The 23,446-nt window shown below is 42.2% G+C and overlaps 1 protein-coding gene and 1 long non-coding RNA gene across 2 annotated transcripts; one reads left to right on the top strand and one right to left on the bottom strand.

Moving 5' to 3' along the window:
- Positions 1-9,272: 9,272 nt before the first annotated feature.
- On the bottom strand, positions 9,273-10,698 carry LDOC1 (LDOC1 regulator of NFKB signaling). The gene has a single exon (XM_055267519.2). The coding sequence runs from the start codon at positions 10,528-10,530 to the stop codon at positions 10,093-10,095; it is 438 nt and encodes a 145-aa protein (XP_055123494.1). The 5' UTR covers positions 10,531-10,698; the 3' UTR covers positions 9,273-10,092.
- An 85-nt stretch (positions 10,699-10,783) lies between these two features.
- On the top strand, positions 10,784-21,399 carry LOC134735970 (uncharacterized). The gene is made up of 3 exons (XR_010119590.1): positions 10,784-10,964; positions 16,639-16,746; positions 21,259-21,399. It is a non-coding gene; the product is annotated as an uncharacterized lncRNA (long non-coding RNA).
- The last annotated feature ends 2,047 nt before the right edge of the window (positions 21,400-23,446 follow it).

Raw genomic sequence — 23,446 nt, 5'->3', positions numbered from 1 at the left:
CATCATTAAACATTAGTGAAATGTGAGTAAAAATCATGATATAACACTTCGCACCAACTAGGATGACTATAATAAAAAACAGACAATAAAAGGTGTTGCTGAGAAAGTGGCAACAGTGGAAAACCCATACACTGCTGGTAAGAATGCAAATGGTACAGCTACTTTGGAAAACAATCTGGCAGTTCCTCAAAAAATTAAATAAAAAATTACGTATGACTGAGCAATTCCATTCCTATAGATATACCCACGATAATTGAAAACAGGTGTTGAGACAAAAATTTATACAAGGATTGTCATGGCAGCAGTATTCATAATAGCCAAAAATTGGAAACAAACCAAATGTCCATCAAATGATGAACAGGTAATGAAAAGTTTATCCATACAATGGAAAATAATTCAGCCATGAAAAGGACTGAAGTTCTGATATATGCTGCAACATCAGTGAAGCTTGAAAATATGCTGAGGTGAAAGAAGTAAGTAACAAAAGAGCATGTATTGTATGATTCTGTTTGTATAAAATGTCCAGAATAGGCAAACCCATAGAAACAGAAATTAGATTAGTAGTTTCCAAGGACTAGAGAGTTAATAGGGGCAGGGGGGAGATGGAACAATGAGGAGTAACTAATGGGTACAGTTTCTTTTTTGTATGATGACAAGTTCTGGAATTGGATAGTGGTGATGGTAGCACAACTTTGTGAATATACTAAAAATACTGAATTATACACATAAAAAGGTAAATTGTATGGTATGGGAATTATATCTAAATAATTTTTTTAAAAAAAGAGTAATCCAAGTATTTTTCCTCAAATCTCATACTGGTTCTTGCCAGTACACCAGTGATGGTGAAAAATGAGGATGGAATCAGAGAATCACAGAGTTGGAAGGACAGTGCCAGGTACTCATTCTAAAGGCCCTAATGTTAAAGGCAAGAAAGACCTGCAATGGTCTGCTAATGAAAATATTTCACATTACAAATGAGGAAATGAAGGCCCAAAGGAGATAAGTAATTTGCAAAAGGCATTTTCAAAGGCAACATGAAATTGTAAACTGAGCACTGGACTTGTGGTAGGAATTCCTGGCCCAGTTTCTGTCATTTTCTATCACGAACAAGCCCCTGAGTATTGCTGAGTCTAAATATTGCAGTGTGTAAAATATGAATACAATATCTCCTCACCAACTTGTACCAAGTAAGAAAATGAATATGAAAATAAGTTATAAATGTCAAATGCTCTTCATATGTTAATATTTAATATCTATTCTTGTGAATGTCCCTCTGTATATTTTAATGTGTTGACCACCTTTTCTCCTATGACATTCCGAGTCCCCCAATATTAGTGTCTTTCTATCAGGACACTCAAGTCTATCATAAAAGTCAATTTTACATTCTTATTTTGCTAAGTAATATCTACTAAGGAAAAGAAGAATAGGGCTAACACTTACTACCAAACAAGATATTAGTTAGATTTTTTTCTTACATTATTCCTGAGATATAATTATTCCCATGATATAGGTGCAGAAGTTTAGAATCAGATAAATCAACTCAGTTGTCTCTGGTTTCCAGAGTGAGCCTATGGCAATGCCAGGACAGGGATCAAAGTCCTTCTGATCACCAAACCCATTCTAATTGAACTCAGACTTTGTGCAAGGAACAATCCATTCTCAGCTCACAACAAACCAATCTTTCCATATATGCTTGTCTATCTCTTCTAAGGTCCATTTTCTGATGCTAATTTCAGCCCCCTCCACTTTTTATTCCAATGAATCACAAATTTATGTATCCCATATACATATTGATCAAGTCTCCTACACATGTGGCTCGCCTTCTCCACAGATGACTAAAATCCTTCCACTTGTCCTCTTGTTACACAGGGCAATAAAAAGTTATTCCGAAAATAGTAAAATTATTATCTTGTTTTTGAAACACACACACACACACACGAACAGAAGTGAAAAAGTACTCTAAGCCATTAATATTTTGTTATTTAGCTTTCAGTTTCTCCTATCCCCAAAGCTGAGTCTTATTCAGTCCCAATCATAAGTTAGCTTGACACTTTCCTGGAACATAGACTATCTAAGGTTATTCAGGCATCAAAACTACTGAGCAGCAGGGGCTACAACAGTAAGTACAGACTGTTGCCTCTGAAAATAATATCAGAAATCTTCTAGGTACATCCAGGTATAATGAAAACAGGAGAGTACTATTGAAATGACCGTGATTTGTTAAAAAAGGAGGGAGAGTGTTCTCAGACCTAGCTCATCCCTGGCAAACAAGAAGTATGTCATGTAGAAGCCACCAGCATTGAGTTATTTCTGCCAGAAAAATTCTGTTGAGACAGGACTAAAAGAGGCTGCTTTATAATTATCCTTACGGCAGAAGAGTGGCATTCCTAAGATCCCAAAAGGTTTCCAGGAACAGTGCCATAGAGGGAGAAGGACAGAAAAAAACAGCAAATAGCATTCCCTGGAAAAATATTGCCAAGAAACAGATGTGACCTATCATATGACCATCATATCATATTACCATCAATTTTTTTTTTTTTTTTTGAGACGGAGTCTTGCTCTGCTGCCCGAGCTGGAGAGTAGTGGCATGACCTCGGCTCACTGAAACCTCTGCCTTCTGGGTTCAAGCAATTCTCCTGCCTCAGCCTCCCAAATAGCTGGGATTACAGGCATGTGCCACCACACCCGGCTAATTTTTTTGTATTTTTAATAGAGACGGGGTTTCGCCATGTTGGCCAGGCTGGTCTTGAACCAATTTTTTAATATGAAGGAATCACAGCTAAACAACAAGACAACAAATCAGAGTTACGAGATTCAGGAATATGTAGAAGTCAATAGAAGCTAAACATGACCTGGAAGCACTTGTCAAAGAAGTGGAAGAAAAACAAATAAAATTATCACAGAAATGAAAGCCAAATTGAAAGCAATGCAAAGATTGACAATTAATGCTGAAAACATTGTAAAGGACGTAGAGAACAAGTGGAGAAAAGTAAGCAGAATGAAATGGAAATGAAGAAAACATGTAAAAGTCTGGGAAATTTTAAAATACGGAGGACAGGTAAAGGAGAGTAAACATAAGTATATGTTAGCATATATTATATATACTCAAAAAATAAGGAAAGCCTTGCATAAATGAAATAAGCTTTGATTCTACATAACAGACAATGAAACTGGGTTTCAGAAAAAATGACAAAGAGTGAATAACATTGGGATATAGTCTATTCAAATACAAAGAAAAATTCTCTGAGAACTAAGTAGAACTCTCAACAATATGAGTGGAAAATATTAGAGTGGTCTCAGACTTTTACAAAATAGCATTCAATGCTAACAAATAGTGGAGAAATAAGAAAGGGGGACCTACAAACTCTACACATAATGAAACTGTCATTCACCCTTAAAAACTCAGGGTATATAATCCCCAGTTGTTTTTTTATTCCTAAGAAACAACTAAAAAGAACAGCAAAAAACATTACTAACATAAAGAGGTAAATTGAAAATATGGACAGAATGGTAATTATTTAACCCGTTTATGTGCTATATTAAAACAAATAGGAAGATTATGGTCACAGGAAAAATATGTAAAGTTACGATAACATAATGATGTCGCTTATAAAGTTGATAGAGAAAGAGTATTAGTGTATTGAATTCCTCATCTTTCATGGCTAAATCAAAATTTATAATTCATGTCTGAAAAATAATAGCAGTGTCTGGACTATTTAAAGGCATAAACACTAACAGAAATGATATAAGCAATTAAATTGGGGAGCACAGAGATGGGAGGAGAGTGGAAAAAAAGGAAAATATACTAAATATTTTCTCAACAGCCTGAACTATCATAAAGTAAATAGGCGAATGACAAACTGGGCATACATATTTGCAACATATATCACAGATCCCTAATAAATAAAGAGCTTCTAAAAAATTGAGAGAGTAACACCAACAACCCAAGAGAAAATTGGGCAAGGATATGAAAAGAATAAAGCAAATCCAGAATATGGGAAATTTTATGGACAAATAACCAGGTTTCCTCAAAGAATACATTGCAGAGAAAAAAAAAGAGTGGGAGGAGCTGTTATTAATTAAAAGAAGGTTAAGAGATAGATAGACCAAATGTGCTGACATTTTAAGGAAAGTAATTCAAGCAAACAATTAAAAAGACACTTTTAAGACACTGGGGATATTTGACTCTGAATTGAATATTAAATATTAAGGAGACTTAATTTTAGTAGGTCTGTTAATGATATGGTGGATTATGTTTTTTAAGGCCTTATCTGTTGGAGAAACGTACTGAAGTATCGAAGGGTGAATTGAAGTGATATCTGGGATTTGTTTCACAGTATGCCATAAAAATTGCAAGAAATTTAAGGGATAAAGCAAAAGTGTCGATTATTTTTTAATCCAGGAGATGAGTCTGTGGGGGTTCATCATAGTATTCTCTCTAATTTCGTATGTTAAAATTTTTATTGTGTACATTTAAATAAGTAGTTTCTAAAAATCCTACATGACAGTGTAATTATTTGTGTCTAGAGAACACATAAATCTGAAACATCACAATCACTTTAGTTACCACTGAAATATAAATCCCTTTACTTTCTTTTTACTGATGTTATTTGTTTTAAATCTGAAGCTTTAAAGTGGGGCATATAAAAATAGTCCTGGCAACAGTTTTATATCTTTCACTGACTGATTCTGAACTGACTGGTCCGTTCAATTACACCGACTGTATAGGAACTTTGGCTAAAACGTAAGAATTACATTATTGCAATTTTGCTGATGAAATCCTTGGTCATTTAGAGAGGGGAGTGGAGGTGTGTAAATTTTGTGGCTGGAATAATAAGAAATATAATGTATTACTGACCATATGTCAGATACCAGCCTCTGAGGGGAAAAAGGGAGGTACACCAATGTTGCTATATCTCCCTATTCTGAAACACCCTTTTCAGCACCTCTCCATTTTATATGGTTTGGTTCCGTGTCCCGACCCAAATCTCATGTTGAATTGTAACTCCAGTGCTGGAGGTGAGGCCTGGTAGGAGATGAATGGATCATGGGGGCAGTTTCTCATGAATGGCTTCATATCATCCCCCTTGGTACTGCATAATGAGTGAATTCTCAGGAGAGTTGGTTATTTAATAAGTGTGTAGCACCTACTCCCTCATTCTGTCTTCCTCCTGCTCCACCATGTAAGACATGCTGCTTCTCCTTAGCCTTCCTCCATGACTGGAGGTTTCCTGAGGCCTCCCCAGAAGTCATCACGCTTCCTGTACAGCCTGGGAAACCATGAGGCCATTAAACCTCTTTTCTGTGTAAATTACCCAGTCTCAAGTATTTCTTTGGAGATGGGATTAATACACCACTCCTCCTCCCAACTCATCCATGGGACGGTTTTTGCTCTATGAACAAACCTGCTATAGTGTTCATAATTTCTTCAAGCAAGCAATTCCTTTAATCTATCCCAGGGTTTAAAAAAAAAAAAAAAAAAGATACCAGGCCGGGCGCGGTGGCTCACACCTGTAATCCCAGCACTTTGGGAGGCCGAGGTGGGTGAATCATGAGGTCAGGAGTTCGAGACCAGCCTGGCCAACATGGTGAAACCCCGTCTCTACCAAAAATAAAAAAATTAGCTGGATGTAGTGGCGGCGCCTGTAATCCCAGCTACTTGGGAGGCTGAGGCAGGAGAATCGCTTGAATCCGGGAGGCAGAGGTTGCAGTGAGCCGAAATTGTGCCACTGCACTCCAGCCCGGGTGACACAGTGAGACTCCCTCTCAAAAACAAAACAAAACAAAACAAAACAAAACAAAAAAATAGAACATTCTGTGTACAATAGAACATTTGAAGACGAACACATTCTAACAGGCATTTTAGGCAAGAGAAAAAAATGCAAGGTAGATGATCAGATGTTCATGAAGGGAGATGGGGGTTACCAGCACTGTCAAACGACACCATTGTACCTACCTTTAGAACTATGTGGGCTAAGACTGTAGGGAATATACTTGAGCTATTCAGTAATGCAAACTGCTGCCAGACACTAAACCCTGACTTAGCAAAATCCATATTTCAAAGCAAATAATAAATATTCTTCATACAATTATCCCACCCTTACCATCATGGAAAACATTCTCAGGACCTTTAATCAATACAGCTTTCTTAGCTTTGCTTTACTCACTTTAAGAACCAAGAGGCTGGGTGCGGAGGCTCACACCTGTAATCCCAGCACTTTGGGAGGCTGAGGCGGGTGAATCACGAGGTCAGGAGTTCGAGGTCAGCCTGGCCAACATGGCGAAACCCCATTTCTACTAAAAATACAAAAATTAGCCAGGCACTGTGGCGGGCATTTGTCATCCTAGCTACTCGGGAGGCTGAGGCAGGAGAATTGCTTGAACCCAGGAGACAGAGGTTGCAGTGAGCAGAGATTGTGCTACTGCACTCTAGCCTGGGCGACAGAGCGAGACTCCGTTTCAAAACAAGAACAACAACAACAACAAAAACACAACAAAAAACAAAACAAAACAAAAAAACAAGAAAAAATTTAAGCACTTTTTTTATGCAAATATCCCACTAATTTCAACAAGACTTCTCCCTCTAATCTGCCTACTTCCAAATTACTGAGGTTTTAGCCATGCTTTAACAGCAGAAAATAATCAAATATACATGTGCATAAAGTACCTCTAGCTTTATATACCACTCTGCAGGATACAGCAACACGGACTTAATAGATGGCAGTGGTTGTCTATTCAAATGAATAGAAGAGTCCAAAGATATACTGGTATATTTAATATGATTAAATGATTACAAGCTTTAATATGACTAATTTCATTTCATTGATAGTATAATTTCAGTAGCCATTCCAAGTCTATTATGCCCAAAATGAGAATTCAGGAGTCTGAAGTTCATATTTATTCAGCATTCCTATTTTTAATAGTTTTGATCGAAGTGGCACTTTTATCCTTAGACATACTTCTACTTCTTCCTTCTGTTTTGCCATGCTTTATGCCATTATCATGAATTCCTCCCTGGGTGGTGGAGCCCTTGCCAATATCTGTGCTTTTATTGCAGAATCTGCCCCCAAAGTAAGCGGAATCTCACACTTTCCTTTTCTGCATCTCCCAGCATAACCTGTTTGTCCATGATGCATGAAGGACATCACCTAACACACACACACTCTCACACACAGAGCACACACATACAGGGTCACAGCAAGCTCATGTGCACATGCACACATACTCTGGAAATGTACACTTCAGATCACAGAAGCTCCCTGGCCTAGTTCTCCCAGATGCCATTCAGATGCTGCCTTGGCTTGGCATCCTGACTGAACCTCCCTTCCTCCACAGAACACCTACTCATATGTCCTCAACTTCCACCCCAGAAAGGTCATTCCCAGATCTAATCACAGCCCAGATTCTCTTCCTGGCCCTTTCCTGTAACTAATCATCAAAGTTCTGACCCAGGGCACAGTAAAAACAGCAGACTGGACTCGCTATGAAGGCAGAGATCACATTTTATTCAAAGATGTTTCTATAACTCAACTCAGCATAACTGAGCCATAATCAGTTTGGAATAAATGATTTTTGGTCTCACTGGATCCTTTACCTTTTAGATCTTGCTCACTTTTCCACATTCATCCCCAATTCAAGGCCTTTCTAGTCAGGAGGAAAGTGTAATTATCTGGCCTCACACATATTGTGTCTCAAATATAATCTCTCTCCAAAGGTTTTTGTATATTTTCCAAGGAGACTGGGAGAAGTGATCAACGAATTCTAAATAACCGGGTGTCTCCTTGATTCAGATTTGGAGGCAGCAGCTCCCTGAAGAGCCCCAGATCTCATTTCCACCCAAGCCTTGGCCTCTTTTATGAAGTCATACACAACCCTGTCCCCACCCTCCAGAAACAGCTATCCTAGGTGTGAGATATAACTCCTACCCTGAACTTTGCCTGTTCACCACATAAACAGCTTCTTCATATAAGACTCCAAAAAGTAAATGGGGTCTTATCATGCTCTCATTTCCATTCTCCCTGAACCTGCTCTGCTCCTCTTCAAGCTGACATTTTCCTACTAAAGCCAGGCTCAGAGCCAGAGACTTGCTTTCTGAGACTTCTGTTCCCTGGCCCAGGAGTAACAGCCCATGGTTTGCTGAGTGCTCACCATGTAGCAGGGAAAGTTCCAAATGCCTCATGGGTATGATCTCATTTAATCCACACCTATGAGGTAATTAATATGAAGACCCATATCTCATTTAATCAACACTGAGGTTTACCAGTACAAATACAATATCTTGCCTCGAAAGGCCTTAAACAGTAAGGAAATGTGTTATCTAAATTAATTAAAGGTTATAAAGTCAAGTTGGCTCCAGACATGGTACAATGAGGACATCTGGACAGTTATAAATGAGAACTCTGAACCCCTCACATCCTCCTAAACCTTTCTAAGAGGTAGTCCTCTCGAATCCCCAACCAAGCTGCTCTGCATTAAACATTTCAATGACTTAACCTGGGGCAATGGCCTCACACAGGTATGCAGCTTCTTCTCAGCAGCCACCCCCTTCACTGCTCTGAACCCTCCAGGCCCAGAGATCTCAGCATAGCCCCCAGATAGCAGTACAAGGTCTGATTTAGGAGATAACCAAGCATCTTGCTAATTTCCATAGGGAGGAATCTGGGACACATCTGAGTGGGAATTCTAAGGATGTCTGTCCAAGGAGGATGAAATGTTTGCTAAGATCAGGCAGGCTATATCTTTATGGGTGCACTTGCCCAGGATCCGGGACTTAATGTTAGCTGGAGCGCCTGAAAGTGACACGTTGGCTATTTGGAGTTTGAAAGTGACAATGTACTATGTTGGCTATCTGGGGTCTGAACTCAACAGCTGCACATAGGCAATAAGGATTAAGGGGCAGAACTTCCCTGGCACAGTGTTAAGGAATCCAAAAGCTCAGAGAATTAGGAGCATTACATATATACGTCCAGGTTTATGCCTGTTTTTATGGTGTAATTATTAATACTGTTCTCTTTGCCGTCTGCTCAGCCAACCCTTAACCATGCCACCCTGGAGGACCCAGAGAACACACCCTTTGCCAGGGCTTTAAGAAATGCATTGGTGAAGGGAGCATCAGAATCCTGACAAAGCCGAGGTAGCTGTGCCCAGCAGCCTGGAGATGACAGCGGGGAATAGTAGGATTGGTTGTATTCCCTGATTTCCATGGGAATAACGGTAGTCAGAGTGACAGTGGTAGAGGCCAGTGATAGCACTTAACCATTAAAAGACAATCATTTCTTTTTTTAGTGCTTGATATTTATTGAAAATAATGCCAATGCTTTTTCCAGGTAGTATTGAGGAGCTGGGCTGAGTGCTCGTTTGTTTTGTTTTTAGTACTATTTGTCCAAATGAACACATCTGTGGGACTGCTGCAATTTTGAAAGGAAAATGACAGCTGTGTAAAATCAGTGCATAAGAAAAAAGAAATGTCAACAATTTGGCTGCTAGGCACACCGCGCCCCTGCAGCAATCTGGTGGGGCAGGAGAGGACACTCGGAGTAGGCAGAAAACTAACCAGGCTGAATGGCCCCTTCAGGGGTTGGTGAGCTGTCCAAATCAATGTCTGAAGAGGCATAGCCAACTCTGGCATTTTCCAGGTTGGTCCTGATCTCGAAAGGTGGTAGTCTGTAGGTGGGATGTGGTGAGTGGATGTGAAGTGGCAGCATAGTTCTCTGGGCAGATGTAAGCCTGGCAGCAGGGCAGGTGGCAGCAGCAGGGCTATGGGTGGTCTGCGCAGTTTGTAACAGGGGCCTGGCCAATAGCTGGGGTTCAGGACACAGTTCAGATTAGCAGGGGAGGGATCCCGGGGATGGCCAGGGTAGATGACATTTCCAAGCACTTCCGAGTGAGTAAGGCTCCAGCCCCGACCCCAGCAGCAGGTAACTGGAGCGCTATTCCTGGAACAAAGACAAGCACTACGGAGAAATGAAGAGAGAGAGAAGACGGGCGCGGGTAGGTAAGGGGACCGGAAGGCAAGGGGGGGAGCAGTGGCTCCTGGCGGGGTGAGGGCTGCAGGGAGGGGGTGGCGGCGTGCAGGGCCCTCCCCCCGAGGGCCTAATAATCATCCTCTTCGTCGTCGTCGTCGTCTTCGTCGTCATCCCAGCCAAAGCACTGTTTCATCTCATCGAGGAAGGCCCGGTAATCCCCTAGGATGGGGCTATCCATCTCGATGTAGGGCACCACCCACTCCTCGGCTTCCCCGGTGAGGAGGCTGATTAGGAATGCCACCTTCATGGCGTCGTTGCAGAATCGGTTCTCGTTCACGAGCATGTAAGACGCCGTCTGCACGATAAACTCGGGGAGCCGGGAGCTCTCGCCATTAAACGTTTCGGGGAAGGGCACCGGGCAGCTCGGCGGACGTACCTGGCGCAGCAGGCTGGCCCTCTCGCACACCAGCAGCCGCAGCTGTTCCATAAGCTGGCTGTTCTCGATGCTCAGGGCGCGGTGCCGCATCAGGAGCGCGTGCAGCAGCAGCACCAACTCATCCACCATTGCGAACGGCCTGGAAGGACAGGACTCGGCTCGGTTCGGCTCCGCCAAGGTGCGCACGGAGGCCTCGCAGGAAGTGCGTGTCCACGGAGGCGCTCGGTGGGCAGGGGCGGGGGGCGGGGGACGGTGCGCGCCGGGGTCCGGGAGGCTACGCAAGCTCCGCCCACGAGGCCATTCGGACGGACGGTGCGCCGGCGCGACGGGGGAGGGGCGTGGCCAGGCTGGGGGCCGCGGCGGCGTGGGGGCGTGGCCGGGATGGGAAGGGTGTAGACAAAGAGGGCGTGGCCGGGGAAAGGATGCGCTGTGTAGCTCAACCACCGGCTTGTGGTAGGTCTCTCGGCGGGCAGTTAAAGGCTGGGATAGGCTCCTCTACCTCACGGTTGTGGGGCCTGCGTTAGCAGAGGACCTGGCGAGCGCTGAGTCCGGTCTCAGAGAAGGTAAATTTGTTCAAACTGAAAGGATTAGCCACCCTTCTACCTAGGCAACTTGCACAACTCTGTTCCTTCATGGGTCTGTGGCCACTAGATTCTCTTGGCGTCATGTTTTATTAACACATTTTCTTTCTTATTTACATCTCACTCAGAGAAGTATTGACACTGCTGGCTGCCCTGTGGGAGTCACACTTCCTTTTAGGATCATGAAGACCCTCAGGGGGTCCTGCCTTTCATGAAAAAGGCAGTATTTAAACAGTGACTTCTTTAGTAGGGAAATAATATGGTACACTCACACACACAAACAAAAAACCTAAGTAGCAAGATATAAAAAAGTTCTGCAAAATCAGCATCCAATAATCAATTGCAGGCATCCCACATATCTTTGATTCTCTATTTCTTGTCTTGCTATTAGTGCCGTTGGCCACTGGGTATTATTCTGTACTTAAAAATGAACTGTTAAGATGTTTGTGTTTTTAAATAATTTTGTTTTTCTACTTTGAATGGATCCCTGATTCTAGAGCCAACATGAATTGTTGGCTCTGCTTTCAAATATATTGCCAATTCAATCACGTCTTGTCATTTCTACCACTGCCACCCTGATCCCTAGCCTTTCTTTCTCACCCAGACTGCTGCAACTAATCACTTAGCTTTCACTCTTTTTTTCCTATAGTATATTCTCCATAGAGTAGCCACGGGAATCCTTTAAAACAAAAATTAGAGCCGGGCGCGGTGGCTCACGCCTGTAATCCCAGCACTTTGGGAGGCCGAGGCAGGCGGATCACGAGGTCAGGAGATCGAGACCATCCTGGCTAACAGGGTGAAACCCTGTCTACTAAAAATACAAAAAATTAGCGGGGCATGGTGGCACGTGCCTGTAGTCCCAGCTACTCAGGAGGCTGAGGCAGGGGAATCGCTTGAACCCGGGTAGGCGGAGGTTGCAGTGAGCCGAGATAGCGCCACTGCACTCCAGCCTGGGCTACAGAGCGAGACTCTGTCTCAAAAGAAAAAAAAAAAAGATCCCTTCACTCTCCTGCTCAAAATCCTCCAACAGTTTCACCTGAGAATAAAGAGCAAAGTTGCAGCCAAGGCCTACAAGGCCCCTCCTTCAATCCTGTGCCTCTTCACATTTTCTGCTGTGCTCTAATCACTGTCCTGCTTGCTGATTCTCACACCCATCTAGCAGTTCTGGCTTCATAGCATTTGCACCTTCTATTCCTTCTCCCTTGCAAAGCTGTCATCCCAGTTGGCTGCCTGACTCCTACTGCTTTCGGAGAGAACTTTTCTGACCACCGGACCTATCAGAGCACCCTGTTCTCTGCCACCAATCTGTAACCCTTTACTCTGCTTCATTTGTCTACATAACATTTATTGTGCTACCGGCCACCACATCGTACGTATATGTAGTACTTTGCTCGTCATCTGCTTCCATTTTAGAATATATAAGTCAAAGAAACACTGCTTTTGCTATCTGGTCTATCCCTAATGCCTAGAAAAGTTCTGGTCCAGAGTAGAGGCTTCATTAATGTTTGGCGAGTAAAATAATCTCACAGTGCAGATGCTGAGATGAAAATTAGAAGTTGTGGCAGCACAAGGTGTCAAAAAATACTCTTCAAATTGTTAAGTGTAAGGTTGGGCGTGGTGGCTCATGCCTGTAATCCCAGCACTTTGGGAGGCGGGGGGGGGGGTTGGGGGGGCAGATCACCTGAGGTCAGGAGTTCGAGACCAGGCTGCCTAACATGGAGAAACCCTGTCTTTCCAAAAAATACAAAATTAGCCAGGTGTGGTGGTGGGCGCTTGTAATCCCAGCTACTTGGGAGGCTGAGGCAGGAGAATCGCTTGAACCTGGGAGGCAGAGGTTGCGTGAGCTAAGATCATGCCATTGCACTCCAGCCTGGGCAACAAGAGCAAAACACCGTCTCAAAAAGAAAAAAAAAAAAAAGAAACAGAAAAAAAAAAATTGTTCAGTGTATTTTATCTCTGCCCATGAATCAGTCTCGATTGTGAAACAATGACTGATGTACTAAAACTGGCTGAATAGATTTTTAAAGCAATTCTATTCAGTCCTTTAGGATAGAATAGAATGATCATCCATGGAAGTAGGAGGCAGGGAAAGAGCAGAGAAACAGGGCCACGACCCAAGCAGGGACATGGGGAAGATCACACTGGTGAAAGGACGGGCAGTGAAAAAAAAAGATAGGAGGAATGTGAGCTTTTGGCCTCTCCTGTGCTATGAGCTCCGCCACCTGAGAAGTTGGCAGGCAGGGATCCATTCTCACTCTTAATTTTATCTTCAGCACCTGGCAGTGTTTACTAGCTGCTCCATAAATGTTCAGTGTAAGGATTGACAGGAGGGATGGGAAATGTGGAAAGTAGGTCTCTGGCCATCATGTCTATTTACAATTCAGAGTACAGGATGGGCCTGACTGGAACAGAGGTAGTGCCCAGCTTCACCTTTCATATCCAGGCCCTAATACAGGAAGAGTACTCAGGGTTCCACTCCTAGGAGCACACTTTCTTTCTTTCTTTGTTTTTCTTTTTTTAAACAGAGTTTTGCTCTTTTTGTCCAGGCTGGAGTGCAATTGCACGATCTCGACTCACTGCAACCTCCACCTCCCGGGTTCAAGCGATTCTCCTGCTTCAGCCTCCTGAGTAGCTGGGATTACAGGCATGCACCACCACGTCCAGCTAATTTTATATTTTTAGTAGAGACGGGGTTTTTCCATGTTGGTCAGGCTGGTCTCAAACTCCCGACCTCAGGTGATCCGCCCACCTCGGCCTTCCGAAATGCTGGGATTACAGGCGTGAACCACCGTGCCCGGACTAGAGCACACTTTCTGTAACAGACACTGGGCCAGGTGATTGGCAGGGCTGTCACAATGACTCATACACAAGGACCAGACATGGGAATGGGCATTTTAGAGCCAGAGACCCAGGAGGTAAATACCTAAACCTAATAAAGCAATAGGTTGATGGTGCTATACCATCATGCCAACCTCTCTAACTCTAAAGCCCATGCCCTTGCTCTGAACAATTAATATGTGCTGGACCCTTGTGACTTCAGTGGGCCCAGGCAGGTCTAGTGGTGAACCAGAGATGATTAGGCAGATGCTGCCCTAATTTTCTTCCTACAACCCCACAGCAGAGGGATTCAGGGAGGAAACCAGATGAGGCAACCACTAATATTCCCTCTGAGTGTGCTCTGAGACCCTGGAAGACAGGAAATGTCCTGCCCAAAACTGTGCCCAGAACTGAGCAGTGACTTTGGGAGGTGCTTCCCTGGTTGGAGAAAGGGAACAGAGACAAGCAGCTTAGCACTGACTCACAAGGGAAGCAGTCAGGAAGAGGTATGTAGTATCAGTTGATAGAACATGTAGAATCTTAATGCTCATTTTAACCAGCTTCCAGGTGCCTGTGAGGCTTTCCCACCAGTGCCAATGCATATCAGCACTTCCTTCTCCATTCACCCTGCTCACAGCTGCATGTCGCCTTCCTCATTTTCTTTCCCCCTCTCGAGTGGCCCTTAAATGTTCCTTTACACTTACGTGAATATGCTGGGGGCAGACACAAGTACTCCCTGTGACAAGTACTCATAGGGAGTACTTGTCTTGGGCTAGTAAAATTTATCCGGACAGCTCTGGCTTGGAACGCCCTAAGGGTGGCTTAGACTCCACCATTTGGCAAGAGCACAAGCCCAAGGCACTCACTACCACCATCTTTCAGGCTCCAAACCCTGCCCTGGTACACATCAAGCATCCAGACTGTAAAATTCTCTTGAAATGAACATGAAAATTTCCCATGATTCTTGAGCCACCAGATGAGTGTGCACACATCAACTGGGTAAACTAACTCAGCACTCAAATATGCAGCCAGGAACAGAAACAGCTTCAGAAAGAATATTTGTGAGAGGACTGGATGAATGCTGCCAAGAGCCAGATCTCTTCCCACATAGACTTCCCCCATCCCCCTTCTTAGCCAGGTGCACCTGGGACTGCTTTTTACAGAAACCGCATTTGAGGGCAATAGAGACCTCTGGCCCAGAGAGAGGAATGAAGAGGCACAACTTCCTCCCTCCTGTCTTTGCCCTCTCCAGCTTGCTAAAGTGCTGGAAACATTTTTACATGTTTATTAAGGTACTAAATTAATGTATTCTTATGGTTGAAATACATTAAATAATATTGATGTCTTAAAAAAGGAACATTCTTAAGACCTCTCCTCCTCACAAAATATAATAAGATTGTTGAAAATTCAAATTTTGCCCTCTCTTGCTCTCTCTAAGGAGACTCAACTCTTTAGTTTCTTAGATGATATAGAAAAAGAGTGGTGCAAATAAACTCATAGTTCCAGATATAGAACTCGAAAATCAGATTTCTATAACTGAAAGATTTTTATGAATTAATGTTTTATATTAAGTATTTTGTATTCTTCATGTATAGGTTTTTGTATTGCCATAATATGGAATTAATTGCCTGCAGTGTGCTGCACTAGATAGTTGTTAGTTTTTCTCTTGCCTAGTTATTTTAATATAATTGGTCACAGTGATTATAGAAGAGTTTATACACGTGTTTTGTTTCTGCCATTTTTGTACATTTTAGAAAATATCTGGCATCATGTTGAATTTGTTCTTACGGATCTCCAGAAAGTGATCTGTTATCATCTGTGTTTGCCTGTTTTGTTTTAACTGTTTAATAGCCTCTCTTTTAGATTGGCTAGTTACTTTGATCTAGACTCAGTTTTTCATGAGGCAGAATGGATGTGGTGAATTGAAGGTAACCACAAATTATTTGCCATTCAGCAGAGAGGTAGAAACAATTTTCCCTGCATCATTAATCTGGGATGGCCCTGTGACTTGATTTGAGAAGCACAATGTGATTCAGTGCCTTAAAATTTATGAGACAAGGCCTTCAATAACTGAAGATTCTGCCTTTGCCACTTGGTACACTTCCTATTAAGAGCCACCCACCATATGTAAGAAGTCTAACTACCATGGGGTCATTATTACTGTGAAGAAGCTGAATCTAGCCACATAGAGAAAGAGAGATCATGTAGAGGAGCAGCAAGACAGTAAACAAACATGAGACTGAAGCTCCTTTCTTGGACTTTCCAGCCTGGCAGAGCCACCACCTGAATGCAGCTGAGTGAATAACTCCAACTGACCATATATAAAGCAAAACAAACAAACAAACAAACAAAAAACATCTAGCTGAGCCCTAACTGAATTTATGATCCACAGAACCATGAATAAATAGAATGCCAGTTGCTGTAAGCCACAAAGTTTTGGGATAGTTTGTTACCTGGCAGTAGAGGACTTAAACATGGAGAACTTAGGGTATGCTGCAGATAAAAGCAGGAGCCCCATATTAAAAAAATACAACTTCTGAATCTACTGCCCTATTCCGTTTTCTTAGATTTATATTTGTCTATTTGGCATCCATTAATCACAAGGCCAAACTAATGGCCAGAGTTCTTTGCATCCTCCTTGCCATCCAGAGCCCATACTCTTACACTACTTCCTTTATCTAGTTCTCATGTACCAAGCCAATATTCTCCCTGCTCTAAATTAACCTGAAGCCAGGTATCAGACAACTAGGGATCGGCCCCATCCCCCTAAACCAGCTGGAATTATTCGAACTAGCCGATTCTAAACTGTTTGTCCTGCCCTGCCTTGCCTTTCCCACAGATACGCCAGTGAAGACTATGGCTTCCACTTACTCCTTTCTGCCTCCTAGTGTTTACCCACGTGTCCCTGCATGATGTGGTGAGCCTCCTCCTACTTACATTGGGAAATGTAAGTAACAAAAATCTTTCAATTAAATTGGCCTATCTATGTCATCACTCAGTCATCTCCATAAATTAAAATCCTGCAGGTACAATTGGGACACATGACAAGTAATCCTCTCCTGTGAGGAACTCTGAAGCGTGTGCTTGTGCATGAGTGCCTGAGTGCCTCTCTGTCCTTGTGTGAGTGTCTGTAGTCAAGCAGACGTAAGCGTATTGCTGCCCTGTAACATCAAGGATGCTGCATGTAGGGAAAACTGGCAGTGTCCTGGTATGACAAAGATAGAATCAAAAGCAGCCGTGTTTACTCCAGGGAATCTATATGCCTATGTAAAAGCAGTGAAGCACATTTCAGGGAAACATTATGGAAAAAAAATAATTTTTGAAAAGAGGAGTTCTGTCTTCATACTGTTGCTTGCAACCTGTGTGGCTTGAGTAAGTCATTTATTCTTTTTTCTGAGCTTCTGTTTCCTTACCAATAAAATGCATCCTACTAATATCTGTATCATAAGGCTGCAGTGAATATCAAATCATAAAATATAAAAGTATCTGGCAAACTACAAAAAACTTTTGTACACAGATTACATATTATTGTTCACTGGACAATTGAGATTTAGTAGCGTTGCAGTGACTCTTATTAACTGCATGTTAAGTTTAATAGGTAGGTAGTTCACTTCTCTTATGTTAACCTAGTATCCATGAGTTTACCCATGAAGTTTAAAAGTATAAAGTATACCTTTGAATAACTAGCTGGAAGAATAAAATAAGGTTATATCAGGATCTTGCTTTTTGTCAATTCAAAGCATTCTGCTCTTATAAGTTTTTTAGGGAAAAAAAGGCATTTATTATTATAGTTCAAAGACCTACATGTTACATTTTCTTTTCTTTTTTTTTTTGGCAGTTCACAGTACATTTACTGGGTAATTTCTAGTTAACAGTAGCAGTGATGATCACCTTGAAAATCTTGTATTTTGTGGTGGTTTTCTCTTACATAAGCCTCTTGCTTTGTTGAAAGCATAGATTCTTTTTTTTTTCTCTTTTATCTATATATATATTTATTATACTTTAAGTTTTAGGGTACATGTGCACAATGTGCAGGTTTTTTACATATGTATACATGTGCCATGTTGGTGTGCTGCACCCATTAACTCGTCATTTACATTTTCTATTTTGTCCTATCAATCTGGAAAAAATCCATACTACACCTGGGATATGGGTACACAATCTCCTCTCAGAGTAAAGAGGCAATTATATCTCCAGAAACTTTTCATCACTGTAGACCATGGTGGTCTTCCTTGGAGAGGACAGCAGTTCCAGGGACATATGAAAAAGAGCAAACAGGGTTTCTCTCGGTCTTAGAAGTTTCTCTGGCCTGCCTTCACCTGAGCCAGCATCCTCTCCTCTCAGGTTCTCTGGGCTTTCCTGCTAGCCTCCTTCATGTCCCTTGGCATCTCCTAAACACTCAGTGATTATTTTTGTTTTTAATTTTTAATTTTTGTGGGTACATAGTAGATGTATTTTTGTGGGGTACATGAGATATTTTGATACAGGCATACAATACGTAATAAACACATCAGGGCAAATGGGATACCTGTCGCCTCAAGAATTTTATCATTTCTTTGTGTTACAAGCATTCTAATTTTACTCTTTTAGTTGTTTTTAAATGTACAATAAATTATTATTGACTATAGTCACCGTGTGTGCTACCAAATACTACGTCTTATTTATTCTTTTTTTTTTGAAAGAGAGTCTCAGTCTGTTGCTCAGGCTGGAGTGCAGTGGCAGGATCTCGGCTCACTGCAACCTCTGCCTCCCAGGTTCAAGCAATTCTCCCGCTTCAGCCTCCCGAGTAGCTGGGCTTACAGGCACCCCCACGACCACTCCCAGCTAATTTTTGTATTTTTAGTAGAGACGGAGTTTCACCATGTTGGCCAGGCTGGTCTTGAACTCCTGACCTCAAATGATCCGCCTGCTTCAGCCTCCCAAAGTGCTGGGATTACAGGCGTGAGCCACTGCGCCCAGCCTTGTTTATTCTTTCTATTTTCTAACTATATTTTTGGACTCATTAACCACCCCCACTTCCCCCCCCAAGACCCCCACTACCCTTCCCAGCCTCTGGTAACTATCATTCTACTCTCTATCTCCATGTGTTCAATTGTATTAATTTTTATTTCCCACAAACGAATCAAAACATGCAAAGTTTGTCTTTCTAGGACTGGCTTGTTTCACCGAACATAATGTCCTCCAGTTCCGTGTATGTGTTTGCAAATGACAGGATCTCATTATTTTCTGTGGCTGAATAGTCCTGCATTGTGTCTATGTACCACATTTTCTGTATCCATTCATCTGTTGAGGGACACTTACATTGCTTCCAAATCTTGGCTATTATGAACAGTGATGCAACAAACACGAGACTGCAGATACCCATCAGTATGAGGAAATCAATACACTGATTTCCTTTCTTTTGGGTATATTCCCAGCAGTGGGATTACTGGATCATATGGTGTCTCAACTTTTATTTTCTTGAGGAACCACCAAACTGTTCTCCTTAGTGGCTGACTAATTTACATTCCCACCAGCAGTGTAGAAGGGTTCCTTTTCTCCACGTCCTTGCCAGCATTTGTTATTTCCTGACTTTCGGATATAAGCCATTTAAACTGGTGTGAAATGATATCTCATTGTAGTTCATAATTGCATTTCTCTGATCAGTGAGGTTGAGCACCTTTTCGTATGCTTGTTTGCCATTTGTATGTATTCTTCTGAGAAATGTCTATTCAGATCTTATGCCCAATTTTTTGAAGGACTATTAGATTTTTTCCTATAGAGTTGTTTAAGCTCCTTACATATTCTGGTTATTAATCCCTTGTCAGATGGATTGTTTGCAAATAGTCTTTCCCTTTCTGTTGGTTGTCTCTCCACTTTGTTGATTCATTTCTTTGTTGTACAGAACCTTTTTAACTTGATGTGATTCCATTTGTCCATGATTACCTTGGTTGCTTGTGTTTGTGGGGTATTGCTCAAGAAATTTTTGCCCAGACCAATGTCCTGGAGATTTTCCCCAATGTTTCTTCTTTTTTTTTGTGGTGGAGTCTCACTCTGTTACCCAGGCTGGAGTGCAATGGCATAATCTCGGCTCACTGCAACCTCCACCTCCCAGATTCAAGTGATTCTCCTGCCTCAGCCTCCAGAGTAGCTGGGATTACAGGCACATGTTACCATGTCTGGCTAATTTTTGTATTTTTAGTAGAGACGGGGGTTTCACCATATTGGCCAGGCTGGTCTTGAACTCCTGACCTCAGGCGATCCACCCACCTCGGCCTCCCAAAGTGCTGGGATTACAGGCATGAGCCACCGCGCCCAGGCTTCCTGAAAGTTTTCTTTTAGTAACTTTATGGTTTGAGATCTTAGATTTAAGTCTTTAATCCATTTTGACTTGATTTTTGTATATGGCAAGAGATAGGGGTCTAGTTTTGTTCTTCTGCATATGGATGGATATATAATTTTCCTGGCCCTATATATTGAACAGAGTGTCCTTTTTCCAGGATATGTACTTGGCACCTGTGTTGAAAATCAGTTGGGTGTAAATAAGTACATTTGTTTCTGTGTTCTTTATTCTGTTTCATTGGTCTTTGTATCTGCTTTTATACTAATACCATGTTGGTTTGGTTGCTATAACTCTGTAGTATAATTTGAAGTCATGTTCATGTGATTCCTGCAGTTTTCTTCTTTTGCTCACAGTGGCTTTGGATGTTCTGGGTCTTTTATGATTCCATATAAATTTTAGGATTATTTTTCCTATTTCTGTAAAGAATGTCATTGGTATTTTGATAGAGATTGCACTGAATCTATAGATTGCCTTGAGGAGTATGGACATTTCAACAGTATTGATTTTTCCAATCTCTGATCATAAAATATCTTTCCATTTTTTTGTGACTTCATCTTCTTGTATTAATATTTTATAGTTTTCATTGCAGAGATCATTCGCTTTGGTTAATTCCCAGGTATTTTGTTTTATATTTGGCTATTGTAAATGGGATTACTTTCTTGATTTCTTTTTCAGATTATTTGCTGTTGGCATATAGAAATGTTACTGATTTTTGTACATTGATTTTGTACCCTGCAACTTTACTGAGTTTGTTCAATTCTAATAGTTTTTTATGGAGTCTTTAGTTTTTTCCAAATATACAATCATCATTTGCAAGCAAGTATAATATGAATTCTTCCTTTCCAATTTGGATGCCCTTTATTTGTTTCTCTTGTCTCATTTCTCTAGCCAGGATTTCCAGTGCTATATTGAATAACAATGATGAAAGTGGGCATCCTTGTTGTATTCCAGATCTTAGACAAAGGGCTTTCAATATTTCCCTGTTCAGTATGACACTAGTTGTGAGTATGTTGCATATAACTTTTGTTCCTTCTATACCCAGTTTTTTTTAGGGTTTTTATCCTACAGGAATGTTGAATTTTGTCACATGCTATTTCCACATCAGTGAAATGGTTGTAATTTTTGTCTTTCATACAGTTGATATTGTGTCCAGAATTGGTGGGTTCTTGGTCTCACTGACTTCAAGAACGAAGCCGCGGACCATCACGGTGAGTGTTACACCTCTTAAGGTGGCGCGTCTGGAGTTTGTTCCTTCTGATGTTCGGATGTGTTCGGAGTTTCTTCCTTCTGGTGGGCTCTTAGTCTCGCTGGCTCAGGCAGGAGTGAAGCTGCAGACCTTCGCGGTGAGTGTTACAGCTCATAAAGGCAGTGTGGACCCAAAGAGTGAGCAGCAGCAGGATTTATTGCAAAGAGCAAAAGAACAAAGCTTCCATAGTGTGGAAGGGGACCTGAGCGGGTTGCCACTGCTGGCTCTGGCAGCCTGCTTTTATTCTCTTATCTGGCCCCACCCACATCCTGCTGATTGGTAGAGCCGAGTGGTCTGTTTTGACAGGGCGCTGATTGGTGCGTTTACAATCCCTGAGCTAGACACAAAGGTTCTCCAAGTCCCCACCAGAGTAGCTAGATACAGAGTGTCGATGGGTGCATTCACAAACCCTGAGCTAGACACAGAGTGGTGACTGGTGTGTTTACAAACCTTGAGCTAGATACAGAGTGCCAATTGGTGTATTTACAATCCCTGAGCTAGACATAAAGGTTCTTCAAGTCCCCACCAGACTCAGGAGCCCAGCTGGCTTCACCCAGTGGATCTTGCACTGGGGCTGTAGGTGGAGCTGCCTGCCAGTCCCATGCTGTGCGCCCACACTCCTCAGCCCTTGGGTGGTCGATGGGACTGGGTGCCGTGGAGCAGGGGGCGGTGCTCCTCGGGGAGGCTCGGGCCACACAGGAGCCCACGGAGGAGGGGGGAGGCTCAGGCATGGCGGGCTGCAGGTCCTGAGCCCTGCCACGCGGGAAGGCAGCTAAGGCCTGGCGAGAAATTGAGCCCAGCGCTGGTGGGCCGGCACTGCTGGGGGACCCAGCACACCCTCCACAGCCGCTGGCCCGGGGCCGCTCCGAGTGCGGGGTCCGCGGAGCCCCCACCCACCCGGAACTGGCCTTGGCCCTCAAGCACCACGCACAGCCCCGGTTCCTGCCTGCGCCTCTCCCTCCATACCTCCCCACAAGCTAGGGAGCCGGCTCCGGCCTTGGCCAGCCCAGAAAGGGGCTCCCACAGTGCAGTGGTGGGCTGAAGGGCTCCTCAAGTGCCGCCAAAGTGGGAGCCCAGCACGCTGTCACCGCTCAATATGATGTATCACAATAATTGATTTCTGTATGTTGAACCATCTTTGCATCCAACGGATAAATCCCATATGGTAATGATGAATGATTTGTTTATTGTGTTGTTGAATTTGGATTACTAGTATTTTGTTGAGAATTTTTGCATCAGTGTTCATCAGCATTTGGGGCCTGTAGTAGTCTTTTTTTGATCTGTCTTTGTCTGGTTTTGGTATCAGGGTTATAGTTGCCTCATAGAATGAGTTTACAAGTATTCCCTTCTCCTCTGTCATTTGGAGTAGTTTTAGTGAGATTGATAGGAGTTTTTCTTTAAACATTTGGTAAAATTCAGCAGTGAAGCCATTGGGTCACAGGATTTTCTTTGCTGCGAGACTTTTACTCATGGTTTCAACTTCATTATTTGTTATTGGTCTATTCAGGTTTTGAACTTCTTCATGGTTCAATCTAAGTAGGTTGCATGTGTCTAAGAATTTATCCCTTTCTCCTAGGTTTTCCAATTTATTGGCATATAGTTGCTCAATGTAGTCTCTAATGATCCTGTGAATCTCTGTGGTATCAGTTGCAATGTCTCCTTTTTTTATCTCTGATTTATTTATTTGGGTCTTCTCTCATTTTTTCTTGGTGTGACTAAAAGTTTGTCAATTTTCTTTATGTTTTCGAAAAATCAACTTTTCATTTTGTTGACTTTTCTATTTTTGGTTTTAAATTTTGTTTATTTCTGCTGTGATTTTCATTATTTCTTTTCTTCTACCAGCCTTTGGTTTGATTTCCTCTTGCTTTTCTAGTTCTTCAAGATGCATTCTTAAGTTGTATATTTTGAAGTTTTTCTTCTTTTCTGATGTAGGCACTTATAGTTCAAACTTCCTTCTTAGTACTGCTTTTGCTGTACCCCATAGGTTTTGATATGTTGTGTTTTCATTTTCATTTGTATCATGAAATATTTTAATTTTCTTTTAAATTTCCTTACTGTTTCACTTCTCATTTAGGAAAA

The sequence above is a fragment of the Symphalangus syndactylus genome, chromosome X (genome assembly GCF_028878055.3).
Source record: "Symphalangus syndactylus isolate Jambi chromosome X, NHGRI_mSymSyn1-v2.1_pri, whole genome shotgun sequence".
In the NCBI taxonomy this organism is placed as follows: Eukaryota; Metazoa; Chordata; class Mammalia; order Primates; family Hylobatidae; genus Symphalangus; species Symphalangus syndactylus.
This window is presented reverse-complemented; position numbering and strand designations above follow the sequence as displayed.

Bases quoted from the DNA above. Each gene is read 5' to 3' on its own strand.
- LDOC1 (XM_055267519.2), bottom strand. From the start codon at position 10,530: ATGGTGGATGAGTTGGTGCTGCTGCTGCACGCGCTCCTGATGCGGCAC.